General features: G+C 52.6%; 2 protein-coding genes and 1 pseudogene across 3 annotated transcripts in view; all 3 read right to left on the bottom strand.

Annotated features, from left to right (window-relative positions):
- LOC116887415 overlaps positions 1-26,274 on the bottom strand; it is a 496,132-nt pseudogene that overhangs the window by 161,149 nt on the left and 308,709 nt on the right.
- LOC116887417 (RT1 class I histocompatibility antigen, AA alpha chain-like) overlaps positions 1-26,274 on the bottom strand; it is a 431,868-nt gene that overhangs the window by 111,306 nt on the left and 294,288 nt on the right. The window lies entirely within an intron of this gene.
- Brd2 (bromodomain containing 2) lies at positions 1,686-10,432 on the bottom strand. Of its 2 annotated transcripts, XM_032888998.1 has the most exons (14): positions 9,852-10,430; positions 8,188-9,489; positions 6,563-6,866; positions 6,241-6,332; positions 5,856-5,993; positions 5,336-5,474; positions 5,023-5,237; positions 4,550-4,924; positions 4,017-4,145; positions 3,609-3,854; positions 3,247-3,509; positions 2,852-3,156; positions 2,520-2,642; positions 1,686-2,371 (listed from the first exon to the last, which is right to left on the bottom strand). In XM_032888998.1, the coding sequence occupies exons 5-14, from the start codon at positions 5,964-5,966 to the stop codon at positions 2,238-2,240; spliced, it is 2,040 nt and encodes a 679-aa protein (XP_032744889.1). In that variant the 5' UTR covers positions 5,967-5,993; positions 6,241-6,332; positions 6,563-6,866; positions 8,188-9,489; positions 9,852-10,430; the 3' UTR covers positions 1,686-2,237. The 2 variants fall into 2 exon arrangements, with proteins under 2 accessions (XP_032744889.1, XP_032744888.1); XM_032888997.1 differs by lacking the exon at positions 6,241-6,332 and having other exon boundaries at positions 9,852-10,432.

Genomic DNA, 26,274 nt, shown 5'->3' with positions numbered 1-26,274 from the left:
CTTTCAGTGCAGTAAGCCCTTGGAAGCCCAATGCAGACGGTACAGATTCTGGAGCCAATTCTGCCTTGTCAAAATCCTACCCCCAAATAGTGTTGACTTCCGGCAAGCTGCATCTTGCCCCCCCCCATCTATTAAGAGAGGTTATTATAATGCATACCTCATCTAAGGTTACCATAACGACCAAATCGTTTTTGGCACACACTAATTCCTCGTGAACTATCAGGAGAAAAAATATAAACCTGGCTGAGATACCTGCTTTATAGAGCTACCACTCAGGCAATGTGGGCGAGCACTGATCTTCCATTTTCTCCTGCTTCAGCCTGATTTTACTCAAGCTGTTCTGCCATCTCTAGTTCCCCCTTTTCTGATCACAGAAACCTTACTCCAGTCACATCGTGTGTTGCACTGTCCTGTGTACACAGAATAGACCAGCAGCACTAGAAGGGAATATTCAGGCCTTGCAAGTGGGGCCCTTAAGACTAGTTCCACCCACACCTTGGCCACCCTCAGAGCCACTGATCCTTCAGGCCAACCTACCCTTTGGTCTCCACTGCACCAGCAGTTCCAAACAGCCCTGGTGCTTGTCCTGGGAGTTTTCCAATCTGGACCATGAGGGCTGGACTGGGTAGACAGCAGGTACTAGCTCCTTCCCAGTGCCAGGCTGACCCGAGCAGAGAAGCAACCGCTATGGGAATTACAACTCCAAACCAGCACAGAAGGAAATACTCAGTGTCTATCAACCCCAGCCTGCTTACCTATCAAAGTGCTTTAGAAACCAAGATGAAGACCCTACACGTAATAAAATGCCTTTTTGACCAGTTGGGGAGGGATGTTACTCAGGAGATACACTGACCAGAGTGCAGCACAGGTTTAGAGACCCGTTTTGCAATCCATGGATGACAGCCCGGGCCTCCTTTCAAACTGCTTTAAGGCTGTTGTCCATGTGTTCTAGATTATGCTTGAAGTGAACCTAGCTTAGTCTATGAGCAGAGCTGTGGGGTTAAACCTTACCTTTGCTCCATTCCATTTACCTTCAGTTGTTAAACCCCAGTCACAACCCAGGGAAATTCTCTAGACTTGTTCTTAGGTCTAGAACTCACCAGTTTAGTTCTTTCCTGCACAGGAAAACCACCCTCTGGATGTCTGTAAGCTGTTTCAGGACAGCTACAACAGTCTTCCTCATCACTTACTCTGCCTTCAGGTATACTTTGCTCACTTGTGGCAGAATTAGCTATCACTACTTTGGACACTCCTTAGCCTCTGCTCCATTTCCTTTTGTACACTATGCTCCCTGCCCCATATAAAGCCTCATGTCCATACATCATAGAGCTATGGACTTGAAACATAAGACATGCCTTATAACCTAGTTGAAACTCGACCTGCTAAGCCATCCACTCACCTAGTCACCAGCACATATTCAGTAGCACAGCAAATGCTTAGAACCACCTAGACAGCAGTCCTTGTCCAGCATGTTTAAGGCTCTGGGCTCAATTCTTAGCCTCTAAATATAGACCTAGGGGCCAAGTGAGGGTACGGCTAATGGTGGATGCCCAGCACTGCATCGAGCAGAGCAGTCCCCACCCAACCCAGCACTAAATAGTTGACCCAGTCAGTAATGCTCAAAACAATCTTATTTCTTTTGAATCACCTTGAACACAGAAACAAATCTCACTAAGAAAACCAACTCAAAACTTCAATAATATTTTCTTTATTTACAAGTTAGAATCAAGAAAGAAAAGACAGTCTGGGGGCCAACTGGAGAGGTGACTAAAATCCCCAGGCCCCAAATGGAGTGGAAGTAAAAGGGAAGAGTAGAAAAAAAAGTCAATGTAAAAAAACAAAAAGAGCTCCCTCTTCTTCCCTCCCCATGGAGGCTGGAGGGTGGACCACGGCGCTACACCCCCAGCCTTACCACCTAGCTTAAATAAATTAAAACCTCAAAACAGGGCCCTTAGAAGTGAACAGGACAGCTGCAGCTCAGGGGGCTTGGTGCCAGGCATATGCCCACACCCACCCATACCCTTGCCCCACCCCCATCATCCTCAACAGGGACATCACACCCGACAGGGCTAGGAATTCAATCTTATTTTGTCCGTGTCCCTGCATTCCTCCCCACTGCAGAGCCAGCTCTCCTATGGAGGGGTGAGATGAAGAAGTGTCACAGCAAGGGAAAAGTGGGGAAGGGTGGTACAGGGGTCCGGTCCTGCGGAGCCTTCCTGCCCCATCTGGCCTGGCCCTTAGCCCGAGTCTGAATCGCTGGTGTCTGAAGAAGATGAGGACGAGGAGGAGGAGCTGGAGTCTGAGCTGGAACTAGAAGCACTGAGACGGGACACTGCCACTTGCTGTGCAGATGACTCTGTCTTCTCACTCGCTGTAAGGCAAAGTTAAAGGTAGATGTGACATTTTCATTTGTCAACAGAACACTTGCCTACTAGTCACAAGGGCTAGCTCTCAGTTCAAGTCCTGTATTCAACTTAAAGGAGAGGAAGGGTGAATACATTCACAGGGGTCCAAGATACCTTTCTTGGGGGGTTTTTTGGTGGAGTTGAGCTGTCCACTGACATCCTGCAGTCGCTTCTCTAGTTCCCGCTTCTTCTCCAAAGCCAGTTCCTCCTTTGTTTTCCCCACAGGTTTTCTAATAGCTGGAGGAAAAAAAAAAATAAATCAGGATTCACTTTACTGCCTAAGTCTTTCCAGAGTTGCCAACTTCCTTTTCTAAACGAAGCAGCCCATTCATTTGGGATGCTGCCTGCCAAAAATACACATGCATGCACACACCAGACCCCCACACCCTTGCTGCCCTCAATACCTGTGGAGCAGTGTTAACTGATGGATATAATCTGATACTCACTATAGGGCTTCCGGGGTTTCTTTCGAAGGCAGGATAAAACGTATCGTTCAAGCTCCCTAAGTGTGGACGGCTTGAGTGTTTCAAAATCAATCTCAATTTCTTCTGGATTTGAATCACGTAGAGAAGGCTCTCTGGCTTGGATGATATGTACAACTCGACCCAGCTTTTCCCCAGGTAACTTATTGATATCCAGGCTTAGCTGTCTCTTTTCATCATAACTCATGGGCCTGCTTTCTTCCTCCTCCTCCGAATCATAGCCAGTGGGAAGGACAGGTGGGGCAGTCTTCTGAGCCTTTTTAGGCAGCCTATGGGCAATGGGAAATTGTCAGTAATGAGTTTCCACCACGCAGAAGCTGGCTTATACAATACACTGAGACACAATCTTAAATCCTTACTTGTTGCTACTTCCTGCAGAAGTCCCGAAGCCAGGATGGCTGAGTGTAGTAGCATTGCTACCCCCACCACCTGCTTTCTTAGATTTCTTGGGCTGCAGTGGGCGAGGGGCCCTAGGCCCCTTATCATCTTCATCAATCCCAATTCGGCCACGATGTTTCTCTGCCTTCCGTTTCTTTTTTTTTTCCTTTTTCTCTCTCTTCCGCTTGGGTTTAGATATTGGGCCCTGGGATAGGGCAGCCAGTTGTTCATGAACTGCCCGAAGCTACACACGAGAAAGGTGAAATAATTAAAACCAAGAAACAATTGAGATCAACACAGTCTAAGCTCTCGCCCAATTGAAGACCACAACGTGATGACTTACCTGCTCTTGCAGCTCTGCCAGGCGATGAGCCCTTTCTTCCTCGGAGTCTGAGCTTTCACTCTCCTCCTCCTCATCTTCCTCATCCTCTTCCTCCTCTTCCTCAGAGGAGCTCTCACTGCTACTTTCCTCACTGGAGGACTCTGAAGAGGATTTGGCCAACCCGGGAGGCAAGGCAGTAGAGACAGGTAAAGGTCCTGGTTCCAGTGGCTCATCTGGCATCTTGGCATAGCGGAACTCAAACACATCCTAAAAAGACAGGCAGACTCAAAAACTGTTTAATGCCCAGCACCCAGCACACTAGCTCCAACTTGATAAAAGAATTAAATTTTACAAGTTTTAACTGCACAGCAAAACCTAAATAAACCTCTCCCTATAAGCAGTGGAGTAAACCCCAACCTTCACACTCACCTGTAACTTCCGGGCCATAGCCACGACATCGTGGTCTGGAGGATTGTACTTATAGCAGTTGGAGAACATGAGCCGTACATCAGCAGCAAACTCCTGTGCATCCCGGTAATCGCGGTTCTCCATCTTCCGCTGCAGAAGGAGGCAGCATGAGAAGCTGCACAGGCAGTCTCTCATCTTTCCCTGCCAACCCGACTCAAAGAGCAGCCCTCTCTTGAAACAAGTGGGGATGACCTTAAGGATCTGTGCCCTGGGGCTCAAGTTTGAAGTCCAAGGATTTGGGGTAGGTTTGAAGAAATATCTATGTCTAGAAGAAAACATTTCTAAGTGACCAAGGCCATCTCCTCCCATCATCACATTTCCCTAACCCGACTCTTATCCCTACTGTGAAAAGCCAAGCATGTGACCTTGTACAACTTTTTAAGACACACAGAATGAAAAACCACCATGTTCCCATAAGGAGAGGTGGATTGCTCTATTGGTCCCTAGGCTCCAACCACTGCCCAAGCATCCCATCTGCCCCATGCAGTGGGTACCTTGACAGTGCTGAGGTCCATGGGGTGCTTAATGATGTCATGGTAGTCATGAAGGCCAAGAGCAGAAGCGTCCACTGGTTTATAGAAAGGCCAGGCATAGGCAGCATGCTTCTTAGAGAGCAGCTCCTTCAGGATGCCATTGCAGTGTTTTAACTGTTCTGACAGCTTTCCTTTCTTAGAGCTCTGGTGTTGCTGTTGCGAGTCAGGCAAGTCTTTTCGTGGGGGCTTGATTGGGCGGCCACTCTCTCTGCGCATAGGAGGGAGCCGTGCTGCCTTTGGCTCAAGACTGCCAGGAGGACTAGCTGGGGAACCGGGAGCCAGGATGGCTGTAGGTGTAGGGGTGGTAGTATCTGCTTTCCGTTTAACGCCTTTTTTCTGTAGTAGAAAGATGGAGGGGATCAGTCATTCCAGGTCCATTTCTTTCGCACCTCTTCCTCCTAGTCACCCTGCACAACCGATCTACTGATGCGTACCTTGGCAAGGGGCTGAGCTGGAGGAGCTGCTGATACAGCAAGGAGTGGGGGCCCAGCAGAATGCAGGGACTTTAGAAGGGGAGACGAGATGACTGATGGGTGGGGAATGTTGAGGACAGTGGTAGGTATTTCAGGTGGTGGTGTATATAGGGCTGTATGCGACACAGAAGAGACAGCAGGCACCTGATGGGCACTGGTAATACTGCCCTGGAGTGCTACAAAACAGTAACAGAAAACAAGTTTTAGTTTTTTGTTCACCCTCATCTGCAGGTCACCCGAACAGCTTTCCCGTCTTTAGGTTCCCACTTCCTACCTGCTAACTTGGCCCCCTTCTTATGGCTGTTCTTAGGGATAGTCACCACCAGCTCTTGCTCCTCTTGTGGCATCGATGCCACTTTCTGTAAGAAGATCTTTTCCAGTGTCTGTGCCATTAGGACAATATCATCCGTGGGCTACAGGAACAAGCACAAGAAAGGTTCAATTGCTGGCATAAGAATTCCCAAACCCAGGCATCACAGCCCTCACTAGTATTTAAGGTCATCACATCAAACTAACTCCCACCACCTGAAACCACACGAGGAGAGCTGGTGAGTTACAGATCCCGCTTTTCTCAGGTCTCTGGAGCTTTCTGAGAAACAGGGCCACCATCCCCAAATATGAAACGTGTTCTACTTAAGTAACTGTTAATTATAGGAACACTGAAGCCACATCTAACACAGCAGCATTTGGAGGTCAGGCCTTCTTAGACCTTGACTAGTTGATAGCATTTCCAGCAGTGTTGGGACCAAGAACCAGAGTACTACTGCCTTTCAGCAGCTGCTACATAAACTTACCTTGTTGTAAATATAACAGTTGGTAAACATGGTGTTAAAATCCTGCATACATTCTGAGGCAGCCCAGTAGTAATTGTTTTCAAGTCTCCTCTTGATAGTTCCCATGTCCATGGGCTGTTTGATAATTTTGTGATAATCCTAAAGAAAGATATCCTAGGTCAGAGCCACAGGAACTGTCTATTCTAGGGCAACTACCAACAGGAAAAAGATACATACACCCACACGCACACCCTAGCCATTAAGGAGTACTGCCCACACTGCGGCCCCAAATAAACTATGGGCTAGAAAAATTAGATGTTTAACTCCCACTAGGAGGTCCCTGATACCTTTTCACTAGCCACCCAGCTCCCACCCACTTGGGAAGCTTCCCATCCTGTGACATTACCTCTGGGGATGGCTATCCATGGGCTGCATGAGGGAAAGGAAGAAGCTAAGAATTTTGGCCACCGTGGTCCTCTCCCAACCAGGGGTGGGAATCTGTAAAATGGAGCCAGGGCACAAAGTTAAGGGACACATGGAGGCAAGATGAGAAATGCCAAGAGAGAGATAACAAGCACAAAGGACCAAGAATCCAGAACGCTGGTGGCTATTTGCTCAAAGAGAACGGGACTCCCTAGGGGCCGCAGCACCTATACTACGTAGCCCACCCCCCACTCACACATTCCAGTTCATTCCCATACCTGCCCCCAGTCCAGACTCTTACTCACCGGCAGACCCAGCTTCACAGCGTCCACAGGCTGCCGGAATGGCCATGCAAACTGATGCTTCCACAGAGCCTTCATTACTACCTTGTGCAGGTACTGCAGTTGGTTTGTTACTCGTCCTGGCTTTTTGGGATTGGACACCTCAGGAGGGGGTGGGTTGGCAGGGGCCAGTTGTAAAGCTGGTACAGAAGCCATTGTGGGGCTCTCGAATCCCTCATACAACAGCGAAGGCTTTCGAATCCTTTTCCCTGGTGCTGCTGCCTCTGGGCCCAGCCCCAGTAACCCTGCATTCCCTTCCCCAGGGAGCCTGCAAAAAGGGGAAGCAGAATTAGATGTGGTAATAACATGAAAGATCAAGAAATCTTGCTAACTTGCACCATGCAACCCTATAAATTATAGTCAGGCTTGGGCTGCACAAGGTCCACAGTGAAGTGAATTGCAACCAGGGGTCAACTAAAGGCAACAATAGTTTTTGCCCATCGCCGCTATCTAGCTTACACCGAGTTTGACAAGCTGCTTGATTAAAATAAATGCAAAACCAATGTCACACCAACTTCAGCCTTGTGGAGGGGAATCTGAAGCAAAATGGGTGGAGCTAAGAAAGTGAAGCTTCATCCTCTCACTAGGGACTTAATGGTTGCCATGGTGGTTCAGACAGAGAAGCCAGTGAAAAGGGGAGAATAAACCTCATAAAGACCGACACACCTAAAAGAATTCATTGTGCCATCTTTTACAATCTCTGGGGGGTTTCAAGACCACAGTAAGAACCAGACAAAAGAAACCACCTCTCAACCCCAACTTAAAATGCAAGGAAACACTCGTCAGACATCCTTCCATAGTAACTGCCAGACCTCCAAAAAGTACCAACAAAACAAGTCTCTTTCAAAAGGCACAACAAAAAGCACCCTGCAGTCAAGGTCAGCTCCAGCAAGCCAATTTCGATAGAGCATGCCTGCCCCCCTACAAAAGTGTCCCCAACGACCCCCACTGCAGCTCAGACCAAAGGCTACCGCTACCAACAGAGGCTCCCATCAACACACGGGCTCCCCGTGGTCAGTCCAGACCATGTGTTTCCTAATGGCTAAGACACCAGACCAGGTCTCATTGTTTACATCTGCAGTGAGCTGAGCCCGAGTCTTGGACCCACCCTCCTTCCCACCGGTCGAGCTCAAAGCTACCCAAACACACCCACCACCGAGGGCAAGTGGACCTTCGACAGCAGCCCAAACCTATATGTGGAAGCAACCTAGTCTTGGGCGCGATGGATCCCTCCACCCTGCGGGAATACCCCCTAGCAAAACCCTGCTGTCACCATGGCAACTCTACGGGCACTGAAGTAGCCGAAATCCCCCACAAGCACGCTGACAAATCAAGGCTGGAACTGCGCACACACCCCCACCACCCTGCGGTCCAGCTCGTCCTGGCCGGATGGGCCTCCGCGTCGCGGTAGCGCGAAACTGACAGGCTGCTCAGACGCAGTACCTGGGCCGCCGCCACCGCTTCAAAACCGTCGCAGCCCCCTCCGCGAGCTCGCGTCAACAGCTGCGGCGCGGAAGCGCGCCTCGCCCGCCGCTCCCCGGAACGCCGCCCCCCAACCCCCCTCCCACACACGGGTGGCGGAGACGTACTTGTGGGGAGTCACGTTTTGCAGCATCTTGACCTCAGGGAACCGCCGTCGCCGCTCAGCTGCGTGAAGTCCGGGTGGCCTCGGCTCCCCTCACCGCCGGGCCCAGCATAACCCGGGACGTGGGGGGAAGGCCGCTGCCCTTGGCCCTCCAGGCGACAGCCTCGCTGCGGGACCGGCGCGAACGCTGTCTCCTGCGCCGTCCTCCGCACAACTCCGGCAGCTTGGCGCGCTCCGCAGGCGGCGACAGCGGGAAAATGGCGGCGGCCTCTGCCGGCCGGCGAACCACAAGAGAGCGTAGTCTGCAAGCTCGACAGTCCCCGAAACTGGACACCGCCGTCAATTGGGCCCGCCGCCGGTCGACAGGGGTCCCCTCTTCCTGCCGCGGCCGCCGCGGGTTGGTAAGAGCCCCGTCAGACCTCCGATGGAGGCGGATGAGCACCAAACAGGGGTTTCAGAGAGCCGCCGCCTCCATCTTTGAAATCCTCTTGAGGGCGGAGTAGAGGGGTGGACAGACTCCGAGGACTGGGCGGGGCCCGAGAAAGGGGAGCCTCGGGGGCTTCTATGGGGTCTGCACTGTCCGCCGGGAGCGGTCACGGGCCGGGACGAAGGCCATTTCCGAGCGGATGGACGTGGATTGTACTGGCGGCCCGCGGAGGCTCCAAGACTCTGGGTCAGTAGGCACAATCCTCCAGCTCGTCCTAGAGGCTGCTCCACTCCAGCGCGAAATGGCGCCGCCGAGCCCCGCGCCAGCGCTTTATATATAGCCGGAGGGGCGGAGCTTCGCTGCTCATGCGCGCCACCCTGCTCGCGAGCTCCCCCGCCCCCTCTGCGCGTGCTCGCCCGCTCACGCGCCCGAAGAAGCCAAGGGGAGAAGGCAGGACCGCCTCTTCGCGGGAGCCTTTCCTATTGGTCCGCTTGAAGGATGACGTCACAAACTCCAGTTCCAAGGCGTCGATTACCCGGCCGGAGAGTGCCGCATAGAGCCAAGGCGAAGAGGCACTCCGCCATGTCTCCGAGCCAATTGGATGCGCCGTGGCTTGGCGAGCCCTGGGAGAGATGCAGGCCGAATGGTGGCGTGTAGGCGCCATCTCCCCGGGGCCTGCAACACGTCGTCCCCACCTCCAGGTCTGACGGAGCCCTCCGGGGCTTGCAGGCACCGAGTCGCCGCCGATCGCCCGCGGCGGGCTGGCCGCGCCATTCTCAGCTTCTCCATTGGCGGCGCGGGCGGGGTGCAGAGTGGGATGGGCTGCGCGGGCGGGGCCGGCAAAAAGCTCTTGGCTGCGATGCCGCCGCAGTGGAGAATCTGAAACAAGGAAGACAGGCGCCATCTTAGAAGCCGCGGCCTGCTCTTGGGCAGAGGCCTCCGAGCGCTCCCCAGTATCCCCGCGACGCAATCTAACATTGCTGGGCTTCATGACCCAACACGTGACTCTGGATTATAGAGTTCCAAGACTAACTGTGCCTTCCCCTAACCAATGCAGTCAAACAACCAAGGCCACGCGCTGCTTTAAAAACCCTCAACTCTCAAGATGCGAGGTCGCCCCAAGTGCTTCACATCTAACGAGTCCCCGGGGCCCTTACCCTGCCCACCCGTACCTTCAGCTTCTAGCGCACTTAACTGCCTCACGAACGCAAAAGGCGTCCCCATACCCTAGAAAAACCTACCTCTGCAAACTTATTCCGGCGTCAGGGTGGGGAGAGCGGGCGCGGCGCGCGGCTCCTTGGCCCCATCTCGCCCCAGCGTGGGCGAACTGACGCCCCCCGCCCCCATCGGGCCGGGAGTCCTCCCCACGGAGCGCCTCTTCCATCGGTCAGCGCCAGGGAGGAGGGCGAGCCGAGGAGGCGGCGGCGCTGCTCTGCAGCCCTCCTCCCTCCCCTCCCCCCCGTAGCCGGACGCCTCCGAGGAGGGGCAGGAGCCATTTTGGGAGCTGTCTCGCCCCCTCCCCCTCCCCTCGTCTGTCTTGGGACTCTCGAAACACCGCTTATGTAGGACTAACCAACCAGTTCTCAAGGTCAGATGGCTAAAGCAACTCTGGAGTTTGCCCCCTCGTAGGAAAGTAAAAGCATCTTCCCACCATAATACACGGTATTCTTGCTCGCCCCACTCCCCTTTTCGTAGCTAGGAAGACTTGTGTGCACGTCTGGGCGAGAAAGCTAAAAGCTGGTGAGGGGCTGTAAGGCGGGCTCACCATCCCCCGAAGTAAGATCTCCAACTGATCTAGGTCCTAGGACTGCAACCAGGCGACCCTCCCTCCACATTAGCCCTCGACCTCGAACCTGGGTCACTGCACTTAACATGGCGGCCAAGCTCCCGAGTCTTCTGGACCGCAAGACTAGCGCAGACCCCGCAAGGGGGAAGTGCGCCTCGGAAGCAGAGACCCTGCCCGCACTCCCCGCCGGGGATCAGGCCCGGGTCGCCCGAGTGCGCGCGGCCCCGCCCGGGTGGCTGCGGCAAGCAGGGCAATGACACAGCAAGTTTAGAGGCCTCTCCCCTCCCCCTAGCGGCCCGGCCTCCAAACTGGATTTTCTGCTCCTGGGCCTCGCGGGTCAGGGCCGAAGCCCAGTCGGGGGTGGGGGCGGGGAGGCAACTCGGGGAGCTGAGAAACTGCTGGGCCTTAGAGAGAAAGAGGGCAGCCAGTCGAGGCTCCCGTTTCCCTGCATTCCGGAAAATCACTGCGCCTCAGTCATTCCCAGCCCTCCCTGCCCCCACATGAGTCACAGGGGAGGCTGCTGCTGCTGCTGCTACTTAGTAATTTGGAAAAGTAACTCTTTCCTCCTTTCCGTTCCCTCCCCCGCAGCACACAAGGAGGCAACTGTTGGAGGCAGGGGGAGGGGAGGAGGGCGCCAATAGAGTTTGCCACCGCGAGAAACCCTAAACCTTGGAGGCTGGGAGACCCAGCCGAGCTCCTGCCTCGGACCACGCTCGCCCTCCCCTCCCAGCACCCACCTCAGGCCAGGATTGCGCTCGCAGGCCGCTCCTGGGCTCCCGGCCTGTAAGCCCTCCCCACCCCGGGGCAGAGATAAACAGCTAAGACCCCGGAGGGGCTACGCAGCCGGGAACAGCAGGCCTCACAGGCCGGGTCCTCGTGAAAAAGCACACAAACTCGATAGGGCCGAGGCAGAGCCTCCAGCACGCCATGTGACGGCGACGAGCCTGCTACCCTTGACACAAAGGGAGCTCAGGGACGCGCCTTCGGAGTCCCTGGGGAGGCAGGGAGTCGGCGCCAGGGAACCACACCAGTTCACAACCAGAGCTGCCAACTCCAGAGCGCTCGCGTCCCACGACCAACACTCCCACTCGGCCCACCGGCTCGCCCTTCCCTCGCCCGCCAAAAAGATGCCATCTCACCTGGCTCCAGATTCCTGTACCCCCCCCAGGGGACGATGGCAAGGGACACACGCCACCCTCGCCCCTTTGCCCTCCAGTGGGTACGCAGGCACGAGGTTGGCCATTCCCCTCCCCCCCAAGTGGCCCTCTCGGGCTGGCCCCAGTCCACACTCCCATTGGCTGTCAGGTGTTTGAAAGACAAGTCTTTCCCCCTTGGGATTTTCCTCCTGAACCCCAAGAATTCTTCCCACTCCCCACCTTTACTTATGTATTTAAATGACCCACGGCGTCCCCGCCCCAGGGGCCCCTGCTCACCTGGATCCAGGAGCCACGGGGGGGGCCCTCGAAAGTCGCCCTCAGCCAGGCTGGGGGGGAGCACGGAATCCGGGGTGTCAACCCCCCCGGAAGCCAAGAAGGCGTTGGGGGAGGGGGCGTAGCCCCCAGCCCCTCCCTTCCCTAGCCGCTGGGGGTGGGGGAAAGCATCGGGGCCGCGCGGCCACGTCAGCAGCCCTCGGACTGGCTGGGCCGGGTCACGTGTCCGCTCCCCCCACGGCCACGAGGGCGAGGTTTCCGAACACTGCCGAGGGTGGTGTGCGGGGTCACAGGGGCTGCACGGCTCAGACCTGCGTCCCGAGACCCCAGACCTCGCCAAGGCTGCTGCCTCGCCAAGTCCCCGGCCTCCCGCGCGGCCGTGGTCGCCCCCGTCCCCCCCACTCGCCTCTCGGTACGGGTTCAGCATGGCTGCCACAGCCCCGAGATGCACAGAGCGCATGCGTAAGGGTGTGCCTGGCCTGGGGGAGGGGAGGCACGGGTCGCGCGGAGAGCCGTGGTGCGCAGGTTCAGTCTGCCCCGAGCCTGGGGGCCGACCCGCGGCGCGCCCTGGGTGTGGCGGGAGCGCGCGGGCCTCTGCCCGGACGGCTTCTCCCCGCCCCCGACTCCCCTCCGAGGCGGCGGGAGTAGGTTCTTCCGGCTCCGGTCTGAGGCGGTGCCTGGCACCTTCTGACCAGGATCCGCGGGTACCCATGCTGTGGTCCCGGGAGGCACGCGGGGCCTGGCTGCTATAGTGGGTTTGCAGGGCGAGCCTCCCTGGAGCGGTAGGGTCGGTTTGGGTGTTGCACGCTCGGTTTGACGTTTTAATCCGAAGGAGTTGTGGGGTTCCTCGAATCTCAAACTGCCTTCTTCCCTTTTGAGACTTGAAAATACCCGAAGCCTGCCTTCTACGAAGTTTACCGCCAATTTCTTTCCCTGATCTTGTACCGGTAGACCCTTTAACCTAAGGCTCCCACTGCGAGATTTTCCCGTTTTTTTTTCCATCCTGGTTCTTTCCCCGACATTGTCTATATTCTAAATTTCCGTGGCCGGTTTTAGCCAGTTTCAGTTTCTCAGTCTTGAATCCATCCTATTACAGTTTTGGATGGCAACTTAAAACACAATGTAGTTGACTTAAAATGTGGAACTCGCGTTTATCTCTGTCTTCTTTGTCTTTCAAAGTATGGTCTGGATTTACACTCTTCCCCCAGACGACCATCTACCTGTCTTCCCCGTGTGTACGTCTCTTATTTTATCAGGGGCTTCTCTGTTGAAGGAAATTGCTTTTGACTTGGTCACCTTTCTCTGTTATCCATTTGCTCTCCTAGCCAAAAAGAAAACCCTATTTGGTATCTACCCTGTCAGTGAGTACTCCCCGGTTTTCTCAACTCCCTTGCACAACAAGGGCCTGGACTTACACGATGCTCCCTACTTGTCCCCTCCCAGCTCTCTTTGCTTCTCACTTCATTCAGCTCTGAGGCGTGACCTCCTCACCACCCTCCTTACCAGAACCTCGTAGCTGACCACCCCAGGGTCCACTTAGAATTCTTATCTGGCCTGGCCTTTGATTTCTCCCTGACATTGCCTTGCTATCACGCCCCACCCCCGCAGTGTCTGTTCTGTAGGTCTGGGCGGCTGGTTCCTGCTGTTTGTCTGGACTGTGTCTACACTGTCATCTTCAGTGACTCAAGCCTTTCAACTCCACCGTTAGATTAGACCGTTCTTGAGCAGAACTTTACTATTTAAGAAAAAAAAAAATCCCTGCTTGGTGTCTGGAGAGATGGCTCAGCGGTTAAGAGCACTGGCTGCTCTTCCAGAGGTCCTGAGTTCAATTCCCAGCAACCACATGGTGGCTCACGACCATCTGTAATGGGAGGTGGCATGTCTGAAGACAGCTACAGTGTGCTCATATACATAAAGTAAATCTCCAAGATGAAGAGCTCCTGCTTGGATAGCCGCAGACACTGCAGGTTGTTCAGAATTGATGTGGGCTCCACAGCGCACCAGACCTCCTGCTGCTGTGTTACTCCGAATGACAGCAGCTTCCAAGTCACGTCGATGTCCTCACCTTTACTTAGAACTGTATCTGCCTGAGTCTTACCATCCCCTTCCGAAATAACCAAGGAGTGGTGCCTTTGCTGGATCCCTTGGACTTGTTAAAGGCCTAAGTCACTCTCTACACAGCAGCAACTTGAGTTTAAATCTATTAGACGCAGTTTAAGTTTGTCTCACAGTGGCCACATTTCAAGTTCTCAGGGGCCAGGCATGGTTAGTGCCTGTCCTATGAAGGCACATTTTCAAGCACTCTGCCACCAAGCTTCATCCACGGCTCTGGAATTGTGTTTTAGATGGTGGGGCCCTGGGCTTTTCCACTCTTGACCTAGGCTAGAACTCTGCTCCTGTGTTATTTGTTAATCTCATGTTTGTCAGAACGGTCGGCTTGCTGCAGCCACCTCCAGCTAGCCAGTTCCTCTCCAGCCCCCTACCCGGCTCACGGAGCAGTTCCCAGACATGTCACATGTCAATGTCATCTTGGATTTTGTTTTGTTCTTTTTTTCGGAGCTGGGGACCGAACCCAGGGCCTTGAGCCTGCTAGGCAAGCGCTCTACCACTGAGCTAAATCCCCAACCCCTTGGATTTTTATCTTCGTGCTTTTACACGTATGTTTCTTCTACAAGGAGTTGGCTTTCCCTCAGTTTAAACCAGCATCTGGGAACAGCTTACTCGCAACACCTAAATTAAACTGATTTATTTGGATCCACTTAAACCTTTTATAGTGAGCCGTAATCACCTGCTTCCCTTAACTATGAGACTTCATCCCAATGGGAGTGGTGGTGTGTGTGTGTGTGTGTGTGTGTGTGTGTGTGTGTGTGTGTGTGTGTGTATGGACAGTGTATCACTATATAGCCCTGGTTGGTCTGACACTCTGTAGACCAGGCTGGCCTTGAACTCACACAGATCCACCTGCCTCTGCCTCCGGAGATGAACCACGCCTGGCATCACCTCTGGTTGTCACAGGAAACTCAAAGACATTACATCACTTGTCCAAGATTAGACTGCTGCTAAGTAGCAGAGCTAGGATTTGAACCCACGATCTACTTGTGAGTGGTGTGTTATCAGGGTACACAGCCAGCCCCATGGAGTTACGGGACCAAAGAAGTGAAGACCAGGGGAGGGATACCTGAGAGCTGTCTTCACGGTGCTGTTTACATTAAGGTAGATAAGCTTTCTTAGAAGGAAACATTGTGAGCTTTGAGTCTGGGATTAAGCGTAGGTGGCAAGCCTCACACAGGGGATCTAGCGAGCTGTGGTGGCACCTGCTTTGAGTACAGCACTTGGGAGGCGGAAGTAGTTTAGGAGTTCAAGGCCAGCCTGGGTTATTTACTAAGTACGAGGGGCAGCTGTAGCTCCTAGAGACCCCCGTCTTTAAAACAGATAAGCACTTTGAAACTGTGCTCTTGTTCATACAGTGTCATCGCTAGGGTCTCCATTGCTGTAAAGAGACACAATGACCAAGGCATCTCTTACCAGGACATTAACTGGGGCTGGCTCACACGGTCAGAGGTTCAGTCCATTATCATCAAAGCAGGAGCATGGCAGCATCCAGGCAGGCACAGTGCAGGGAGAGCTGAGAGTTCTACATCTTGTTTCTGAGGCAAGCAGAAGACCTGTTTCCAAGCACACACTTCCTCTAACGAGGCCACACCTCCTAATAGAGCCACTCCCACGGCCAATTGAATTCAAGCCACACGATCAGGATGATAAATTCACCCAGTAAGACAGTAGACAACTACACCATAATGGTGGGCATGGGCGAGTGTGGCTATGGGAGTTATGGCTGGGTTTGCCCTCTGAAACAGAAGCAAGGAAAGGGAAAGAAAGTAGTGATTGGGCCCAGCATGGTGGTGCACACCTTTAACCCAGCATGTAGGCAGCAGAAGCAGATGATCTATGTGAGTTCAAGGCCAGCGTGGCCTACGTACAGAATTCCATTCGAGGATCCATTTATGGATTTAGAAGGGTATGGGATGGGGTGGATGGAGTGTGGTAAACCAGAGACATGCCTCAGGGGACTACTGAAGTATCCACGCCCATAGAGGTGGTACACCGCCTTCCTGTGTGTGACCGCACCACCAGGTCCATTGGTCATGGGTCCCTTGGTGGATGCTGTGGTTTGAATGTGGCGTTTATGCAGGTGTTCACTCTCTAAAGCCATACAGTCATGGCTTTAACAGGACAGGAACCTAATCGTGAAGCACGTGACCAGGCTTGGATTATGGCCTCTGAGGTGGAGCCCATCATGGAGTCCTGGTGGCTTTATGAGAAGAGGGACTGGGGACCCAGATCAGCAGTGAGAAGTACTTGCTACTCTTAAACTGAGGACCCGAGTTCGACTCCCAGCACCTTTGTGAGGCCCAGACAAGGCCCAGACTCCTAGGGATCTCTGGCTACAGGGACCCATTTTCACTTGCACACACACAACCTACGGAATTTAAAATAATCTTAAACAAAAATAGGGGGATGTGGAGCACCCTCAGTGTGGGGAGCAGACTGACAAGATTGCAGGTCAGTTGCCAGGACTTGGTTGAGAAAGTTGAACCGGTTGGGAAACTGATGGCTTAGGTGACTGAGTGGCCAACTATGTCATTGCCTGAGCCCTGGACCATGGGCATTGGAAGGTACTGGAAGGGAACTCAGTTGAGTTTTCTAAACTGATCTGCTTAATTAGTGTTGGTGAGAGAACTCATGTAGACCAGGGTCCCCCTGATTTGTGTGGCAGTGCTGTTAGGGTTAGAGGTGTGACCCACCATACCCGGCTAACACACAGATTCAGCTTAACCTGTGTGCCTAGAGTGCTCTCATACAGTTGGCTCTGTTGAAGATGGCTGTGTTGAGGGGGTTGGTGGTGATTCTCTATTCTTTAGCAATACTAAGAGGTGATACTGGGGTTGGGGATTTAGCTCAGTGGTAGAGCGCTTGCCTAGCAATCGCAAGGCCCTGGGTTCGGTCCCCAGCTCCGGAAAAAAAGAAAAAGAAAGAGGTGATACTGTGCTTGGCCACAATCAGGTCTAGTGGGCACATACCTAATCCAGGCTGAACCAGTCCAATGTTCTGAGAGAATGAGAAAGTTAACACTGACTGGAGGCCTTTGCAGCATAAAAGTGACAGCTCAAGGCCCATGTGGTCACTCTCCGGGTCCCACAAGCTGAACCAGTTAACTGTCCTGTAACTCCTTATAAATCACATTAGCCGGGGTCAGCCCCTTCCTTTCTTCTATCTTTCCCACCCTCTCTTGTCCTATTCTGCTCCATTTTTGAGGAAGTGTCTATTAGCCCAGACTGGCCATGAACTCTTGACCTTCCTGTCTCTGCTTCCCCCATGCTGGGATTTCAGGCATGTTCCACCATACCTGACCTCCATGCTGGAAACATCTCTTGTTTTACTGTATCCTCCTGAAGTCAGCACAAACAGGTAGCATTTTAACTCTGTGTGGAACATGATTCCCTTCGGACAAAACAGTCTGAGAAGCTGGAGCTGCTCAACTCCCAGTGGCGGGACCACAAGCTGTGGGAATGTCAGGGTGGATCTCACAGCAGAACCTGAACGGTTCTGCAGACGCCAGCAGCTGGGCTGAAGGGAGAGGGAGTAAGTGAGGCCATAAATACCGTTCAGGGCGATTGCATCCCGCAAGAAGGACAAAGGTTGACAACAAAGCCCCTGGGGAGTCCTTAAAGCCAGGTGTGGTGGCTCACGCCTATAATTCCAGCACTTGAGAGGCTGAGGCAGGAGAGAATTGATTTGAGTTCAAAGAATGTGCTACAGTTTCCAGCAGCTTGTGGGAGAGACTACCTCAGAAAAACTAAGCAGTTGAAGGAAAACTGGAACCCGTGCAGTTGGCTGAAAAGGGAAGGCCAGAGAGCGGGCGGAAGGTAAACTAGGGGAGTGCTTCCAAGCAAGTCAGGGCGAAGACCAAGTAAGAGAGGGCAGGGCCAACTGTGTCAAATGTGCAGACTGCTTGGAGTCGACCTGGTGAGTGAGCAGCACAGAAATGTGAACAGTGTCCTGTTGAGAGCAAGGGGTTTCAGCAGGTGTAAAAGAGAGGGACACGGATGCACGTTGGCTTGGATGGACATTAGCCCATGCCCGGTGGGGAGGAGAGTGGGTTCGGGGTTAGAAAACACTTGGGGGCTGGCTTTGGTGGAGACTGCTGGTAGAGTAGCTACAGATGGCCGGACTTGTTACTATTTATGTCCCATTGTAGCCAGTGGAGAAAGGTTAGCTAGCCTGCCGCCCCCAGGTAAGCTGGCTTCCCTTCTTCGCTGGTTCTTACTATGCTCTTTGTGAAGAACTTGGACCCCTGTGCCTGGTTTCTGCTGTCCTGAGTAACTACAGTCGGCCACACCTGCTCCAAAACCCTCCGGCACAGCCCACTCGCTTCTGCTCTCCACCAGATTTCGGCCTCCCTGTTGTCTGGAACACACCGCTTAGTACCCAGGCACAGTCCCTAAGGGCAAAGCAGGAAAGGTGACTGTATTTGGGGCTTTCACCCCACACATAGAAACGCATTCAGCAAAATATGGTCCTGTGGCCAAAGCCAGCCCACTGCCTGTTTTCGTATGTCTTGGGTGCTAAGAATGGTTTCACATTTTTTTTAAAATGATTTTTTTTTAAAGCAAGAATGTTTCATGACACATGAAAATGTTGTGAAAGTCACATTTTAGTATCCATAAATAAAAAAGAGTTAAGGACAGAACTTCAGGGAAGATCAGTAGAGAACGGCTGTGAGAGAGGTGTCCTCGAGGAAGAGCTGCCTGGGAGGCCTGAGGGGGGGGAGAGGGGGGAGAGATGAGGGCAGAGTCTTGGTCACTCTATCGTCTAATTGCCTGGCAGCCAGAGATGTTTCTATCTGGGTCTTCACAGAACGTTTGCAGACTCTGGTTTAGCATTCCAGGTGGGTGGCTGGGCTTGTGTTCCCAGAGAGAATGTTTGTCGAGGATGTGTGAGCCCTGGCTTCCGCCTCCAGAACAGTAAGTGGAAGAAAGTTGTGTAGTGTGTCTCCCCTGTGGAGTGTTAAAACAATCTGAAACCTGGTCCCCACCCAGACACCTATAAACAGAGGCAGATCGCTGTTCCCCAACATCGCAGATCGCAGATCGCTGTTCCACAACATCCGACTGCTTAGCCTTGTTTTGTTTTTGTTTGGCTACAGTTGCTACTGTGATGCCCTGAAAGGTCCACAGGGTGGAGCTGAAGAGATGGCTCAAGTGTTTAGAGCACTGGCTGCTGCCCTTCCTGAGGACGAAGCAGGGTTCAGTTCCCAGCACCCACATGACAGCCCACAACTGTCTGCAACTCCAATTCCAGGGAATCTGACACCCTCGCACAGACAGACATGCAGGCAAAACACCAATGCGCATAAAAATAAGTTAAAGGGGTGGGGTGGGTACGGAGTCTCAGAAGCACTGACTGACCACGTTTCACAAAGATGAACTGCTTAGGTTACTTAATTGCAATAGATCTTTTCTCCGCCTCTTCCCTCACCCTCTCCTTTTCTCTACCAGACTTGAAGCACACACAGCCACAGTTTCTTCCTCACCTCCCCCTCCGCAGCCCACCACAATCTGGAGTTGACTCCTACTACAGTTGGGAGAGTGTTCTCAGTAAATGTGCCTTCCACCCTATAACTGCCAGATCTGACACTCCTCAGCCCTTCCTGCATCCAGAGTGGGCCACTCTGCTTCCATCACCTGGGGCTGCCCCCCCTCCCCCCAGGTGTTCCCGGCACCTCCAGATTCTTGGGATTAGCATATGCGGTGTTAGTTACTCTCCCGAAGATCCTCCCGGACTTGGTGTCCCTCCTGGCTTTCCTGGCTGGCTTCCTGTGGATTCTGCCAGCAGTAGACACCGAAGAAAACCCAGAAACTTAAAGCTTCAGTCTCCCGTCCGGTGACAGACAGTTGTGGCCCTTGTTGGAGGAGGTAGCCATTGCAGCAGTCTGGATGACAGCTTCCTTGAAGAAGCTCCTCCAGGATCCTGAGCTTGGTGGCAGCTTCAAAGGAGATGGATCTCCATGGCCTCCAGTGCCTCTACCTGGCTGCCGCAGACGCAGATGCAGACGGGGTTCTGGCTCGGGCTGGGGCAGTGTCTGATCCCACCCTCCATGTCTTGTGGCTTCAGTTGCAGGAAGCCTCCACCCTTTGACCCTTCCTGCCTCTTTACCGTCTTCGAATCTGACTTTATACATCCCGTTCTCCCAATCTAATGTGCCTGCGAACCCAGCACTGGGTGGCTAAGGCCACTCTGCTGTGAGTTTGAGGCCGGCTCTATAGGGACGTCCATCTCAACAAAGCAAAGCAAAAGAGCCTGGATTCCAGGCGTGGCTCAATGCTCCTGCCTGGGGGCTGGGTGGTAGCTGATGAGGTTGGACCCCTGCAGCCCTGAGTCTGTGACCCCCTTTACCTTCAGCGCAGTCTACTTGGTGATTTGACCCTCTGCTTCATCTGTGGTCCCTCTTCCTCCACCCCACCACTCCTGTGGGCTGTTCCACAGAACCCCAAATTTAAAACATCTACGATCATACCCCCCCATCTCCTCTTCCCTCCTCCCTTTTGTCCCCCCCCAACCCCAACCCAGGGCCTCATACATCTTAAGACAAGTGCTTTACAATTAGACTACAGCCTTCTCTAACCCAGACTCAAGCTGGCCTTGAACTCACTTGGTAGCCCTGTAGGCATAAATTGTTTGCAACCTACTTTTTCAATAAGGGTTCAACCTTTCTTCTAACCCACCACCCAGCAGAGGTAGGGGAACAGAAAAGCTACTAGGGTGTGGGGGAAGTGGACCTGTTCGGCAGTAGTTCTTTGGGGGTGAGCTCGGTCTTCCTCGGCAGCAGTTCAATCCCACAACAAACAGCAAATAAGACGCAGCAGCTGCAGTCCAGTCCTTTCAGCAAGCAGACACCAGTAGTAGTTCAATCTTGAAGAAACTGCCAGGCTCACCAACAGCCTGAGGCGAGGCCACCAGAGGCAGCAAGCTGCAGCTGTACCACAAGTCCCACAAGTCGAGCTCAACAGTGCTGTATAAGGTGAAACAATACATGTGTCATTAGCGAAGAATATCGAGGCGGAGCAAACCAAACCAATGGTCAGTGCTCCTCCCCTACTGCCTGTGGGGTCACATTTATACTCCTTCATCATGGGTCCCTTCCCGTGTCTGCTACGTCCAAACACCCTTTCACCTGTGTCTGCTTCAGGAAAACAGCCTTTCCCGTGTCTCCTTTAGCAAGTCTTCCTTTCACCCGTGTGCCCCAGCAAACCATCATTTGACATAACTTTTCCAAAGATACTGGAAGTTTCCTCTTTGTAGCCCGACCTTGAACTTGCGATCTTGTACTCCAGGCCCCAAGTATTGGGGATCAGGGGTATTCATCTCCAGGCCCAGCTTCCCCATCTTTCAGAAAGCCCTTGGTAGCCAAGCCCTTCAGAGCCAGCTTCCTCATCATCCCGGCGTTCGAGTGCATTTTGTTTGAGTATCACCTCATCTGGGACCTTTTCATCTCCAGCCATTTGTGATGGGAAGGCACATTAATGTCCACTCCTGACAAACAGAGCCAGTTGGCCAGTGGTTTTAGGTTTTCCCAAGTTCCAGTGGTTTGAGATATCAAAACCACTCAAAAATGCCAAATTTGCCTGCTGGCAGTGGTACACTCCTCTAATCCCAGCACTCTGGGAGTCCGAGGCAGGCAAACCTCTCTGGGTTCAAAGCCAGCTTGGTCTTCGTGGTGAGTTCCAGGCCAGCCAGAGTGCTATGCAGTTAGGCCTTTTCTTAAGATGATGATGATGAAAGGGGGCTGGAGGGATGGCTCAGTGGTTAGAGCACTGACTGCTCTTCCAGAGGTCCTGAGTTCAATTCCACATGGTGGCTCACAACCATCTGTAATGGGATCCGATGCCCTCTTCTGGTGTGTCTGAAGACAGCGACAGTGTACTTATATAGAATAAATAAATCTTTAAAAATAAAGATGATGTTATTTTGGGGTTGGGGATTTAGCTCAGTGGTAGAGCGCTTGCCTAGTAAGCACAAGGCCCTGGGTTCAGTCCTCAGCTCCGGAAAAAAAAAGAAAAAAAAAAGATGATGTTATTTTGAGTCATGCCCTGACTTTTTTGTTTGTCTGCACTGTCCCCTTTTCCCTCTCTGTCACCCAGGACATGGGCATTGACCTCTGTGCCTGCACGTGAGCATCCACCACTGAACCGCATCCGTCCGCAGCATGTTTCTCAGTGCCATCCTGTGTTGCCGACTGAGTCAGTCAGACCCTCTTCCCTCTAGGTCAAGGCCTACGTGGCCAGCTCCACTCTGGATTTCCAGGAACAGGGCAGCCTTTCATATGAACAACACAGATGCTGCAAAGGAGGGCATGGTCCCTCCCCTCTCCCAGGAAGGCTTTCTCCTTTCTCATGTTCTGGTCAAACTGGTGTTCCTTCCAGTCTCTCATGATGGGTCCTTTTCTTACTGACGTGATAAAACACCTTACAAAAACAACTTAAGGGAGGCGGAGTTTGCTGAGGCTGGGTCTGAGGGTTCAGCCCATTGTAGTGGGTAAGTTAGCAGCCTCGGGAGTGAGGGGCAGCTGGCTACTATGTACCTGGAGTCGAGTGGAGGCGGGAACTCTGATAGGACCCCAGCATTGTGTATGATGCCGGCCACATGCAGGGTGTCTTCCCGTTTCAGTTAATCCAACCTAGAGATCCTCCCACAGATATATCTAGAAGTCTGTTTCCATGGTGATTCTAAATCCCATCAAACTAGCAATCAAGAACCCTCACAACTCCTAAAAGTTGTCCTGTGTCCTCTTTGTTCCCCAGCCTCCTGAATCCTCCTAACCTTTTTTTAAATGGTATCATCCACCTCCACCTTGTCTCTGCTCTCCACTACAGACGTAAGTGGCAAATGGTCTTTACCTTCCTTTTTTTTTAGATTTATTTTATTTATATGAGTACACTGTAGCTGTCTTCAGACACCAGAAGAGGGCAGCAGATCCCATTACAGATGATTGCGAGCCACCCTGTGGTTGCTGGGAATTGAATCAGGACCCTAAAGAACAGTCTGTGCTTTTTTTTTTTTTTTTTTTTTTTTTTTTTTTTTTTTTTTTTGTTTTTTTTTTCAGAGCTGGGGACGGAACCCAGGGCCTTGTGCTTCCTAGGCAAGCGCTCTACCACTGAGCTAAATCCCCAACCCCCAGTCTGTGCTCTTAACCACTGACCCATCTCTCCAGCCCCTCCTAAACTCTTGACAGGCTCAGTGATTCAGGAATCAAAGTCAGGGCCTCAGGCATGCCAGGCACGAGTCTCCCCTGACCCCCAATCCCTGCCCCATTCTCAAGTAGATACATTGTATCTATAACTAGTTGGGCCTTGCTAGACTTTTAGCTCCTGAGACAGGAGTATGCCATGCAGGACCCCCCACCACTCCCCCACCAGCCCCTGGCCCATTCTCAAGTAGATACATTGTATCTATAACTAGTTGGGCCTTGCTAGACTTTTAGCTCCTCAAACAGGAGTATGCCTGAAGGACCCTCCCATGTGTCAGGGTTCCAGGGTTGTGACAAAAGCGACATTACCTAACAGGAAGGCTTGTTCTGGCTCCAGTTTCAGGCCATGGTCACTTGGTCCCATCATTTGGGCCTGTGACAAAGCGGAACACGGCAGGGCGTGAGCTGTGAAGCAGAGTGGTTGAGAGGGAGAGGGAAAGGTTGTTAAAAGTCTGTCAGATCACGCCCCCAATGACTCACGTCTTCCAACAAGGCCTTGCATTCTAATGTTCCGGCTGCCTCCTGCCAGTCTGGGGCCAAGCCTTCCACACAGGAGCTTCAGGGGACATTTCAAGATGATGGTGGTGTGGTGGTGGACGCCTTATTCATTAAAGATCCATTTCAAGACCTTGGCAAATGCTTAAAGCATCAGACATCTCTCTCTCTCTCTCTCTCTCTCTCTCTCTCTCTCTCTCTCTCTCTCTCTCTCTCTCTCTCACTTATTGTGGTGGTGAATCCCCTGGGAACTTTAAAATCTCACAGTGCCTATCACACAGGGAAAGCCTGGTTTCCAGAATAGGCCTATCAGTAGGATTTCTGGCAGCGAGCATGGACCTCCAAACCCTTGAATTTGCAGCAACACGCTGGCTACTGAGGGTCCTCCCATTCAGCCTGAGAATGTCTTTTTAAATTTTACTTTGTATGTGTGGGTGGAGGTGGGGAGTGTTTTCCACACATGCCTGTGCACCAAGTTTGTACTTGATACCTAAGGAGGCCAGAAGAGGGCGCCAGATCCCCTGGAGCTAGAGTTAAGAGCCACTGTGAGCCAGTATGTGGGAGCTGGGAATTGCACCCAGGTCTTGTAGAAGAGCAGCCAGTGCTATTAACAACTGAGCCTCCTCTCCACAGCAGAAGATGCCCTTGATCTTCTTCGAAGCCTCATCCATGTTTTTCTGGAATCAGGCCACCAGGACATTGGATACGGACTGTTGGACAGAATGAATCTGAACCCCATGACCACCACCCTGGATGTCCAACCAGCTCCAGTAACTTGTATTTCAATGTGTGGCTCCATCACCACCAGGGGGCGCCGTTCATCTTGATAAAGTGCAGTTTGCACTGTACCCTGACTGTGCTGTCTTCTGGAGATCCGCGTGCATAGCCTGACCCCAACAGCAGACCCGAGCCCCTCACACCATGCAGCTGTCATTGGGAGTTTAAGCTAAATGCCAACATGACTGGATTTACAATCACCATGGACACACATGGGTGTACCTATGAGGGTGTTTCCAGAAAGGTTTAAGTCAAGAGGAATGACCTGCTCTAAATATGGGCTGGGTTCCCCGGTTGAATAAAAGGATCTTGGAGGAAGAACAACTTTATTCCACCACAGTATTCAGCTAGCAGGTGGCAGGCACTGATTCTGAACAGTTGGGCAGCTCTCTGCCTCCTGACTCCATGTGACCAGCGGCCTCATGCCTTCCCACCATGGTGGACTGTCTCCTCACAAACCCTCCATATAAGCCGCTGATAAAGCGTAGTAATTAAGAACACCACAACCAACATGCTATAACTGTTAAGATATGGGCCAGCGGGGTGGCTCAGCAGATCAAAGGGTGTGCTGGGTGAGGCTTGCCAGCCTGAGTTTGACTCTCAGAGCCCACAGTGAAAGTCCTCCTCTCACCTTGTCACTCACAGAAGGCCCTTTAAAGCTCCACCTTCAGTGTTTCCAAGTCTCCTCCTCTTGCCCTTTGGGGCCACTCTAAGTTAAAACAAGGGTCACTGGAGCACAGGCACAGGCACTCACCGACAATCTAGCCTGAGTAGTAGCTCAGTGACAAGCAGGTGGCAAGACATTAGGCAAATAGATGACTCACACCTGGGGCAGGAGGCGGTGTGAGGCGAGATGAGCTCTCCCTGGGAGGCTCAGAACAGTGCAAAATCCAAAACTTGCTATGCTGGGTGTGGCGGCCCACGCCTGCAGCCCCAGCCTCAGGAATGTGAGGCAAGAGGATCACTGCTTTCGAGGCCCTCCCGGGCTACATCTGCCCTCCTGGAGCCTTGGGTTCAATTCCCAGTACCAAGTGAACCAGGCACGATGGTGCTTGTCTGTAACCCAAGCACTATGGTTGTGGAGCTTGAGGAGCACAGTGAATTCCAAGCCAGCCTGTGCTACATAGTGAGACTCTGTCCCCAGCCCTTCTTGCAAAGCCTTGGTTTAGTCAAGCCTTGTTAATGGAATTAACAAGGTGTGAGGTGCTTGCCTGCAATCCCAGCACTGGGGAGGTGGAGGCCGACTGATCAGACGTTCAAGGTCATCCTCGGACACAGAATGAATCCTAGGCCAGCCCGGGATACATGAGATCCTACACCACAAACAACACAACAAAACACCCCTGCCCTCCAAATTATTTTTCTGGAACTTTCTTTTTCTTTTCTTTTCTTTTTAGACAACAGATTCTTTTTTTTTTCCTTTATTTTTCTTTATTGTATGTATGTGAGTACACTGTCTTGTTAGTGTCTTCAGTCACACCAGAAGAGGGCATCAGATCCCATTACAGATGGTCGTGAGCCACCATGTGGTTGCTGGGATTTGAACTCAGGACCTTGGCAAGAGCAGTCAGTGCCCTTAACCACTGAGCTATCCCTCCAGCCCTGGAATTTTCTACTCAATATTCTCAGGCTGAAGTTGATTCCAAGTACTAACCTATGGAACATGCAACCTAAAACGAGGGGCCCGTTGCGCACCTCTTGGAATTTGTAGGCTTACATTCAATGCCAACTTTCTTCGGAGGGGGACTTGGGAGGGTCTGAGAGCCCTGAGGATTTGGCTAAAAAGAGTCCCGTTCTGGCTTTCTGCTGCCAGGCGGCGCTGCTCTGAATAACCAGGCAGCCACCTGCTGGAGCCCAACTTTCCACCA

The sequence above is a fragment of the Rattus rattus genome, chromosome 18 (genome assembly GCF_011064425.1).
Source record: "Rattus rattus isolate New Zealand chromosome 18, Rrattus_CSIRO_v1, whole genome shotgun sequence".
NCBI classification, from domain to species: Eukaryota; Metazoa; Chordata; class Mammalia; order Rodentia; family Muridae; genus Rattus; species Rattus rattus.
The sequence above is the reverse complement of the archived record's forward strand: the minus strand, read 5'-3'. Positions and strand labels throughout refer to the sequence as shown.

What these genes read in the sequence shown, in the direction of transcription:
- Brd2 (XM_032888997.1), bottom strand. Translation starts at nt 8,213, where the DNA reads ATGCTGCAAAACGTGACTCCCCACAA. An exon ending in CTGTGAAGCTGGGTCTGCCG is followed by an intron (nt 5,994 to 6,562) that starts GTGAGTAAGAGT and finishes ATCTTTCTTTAG; the next exon opens with GATTATCACAAAATTATCAA. An exon ending in TCTGCAGGAAGTAGCAACAA is followed by an intron (nt 3,157 to 3,246) that starts GTAAGGATTTAA and finishes CATTGCCCATAG; the next exon opens with GCTGCCTAAAAAGGCTCAGA.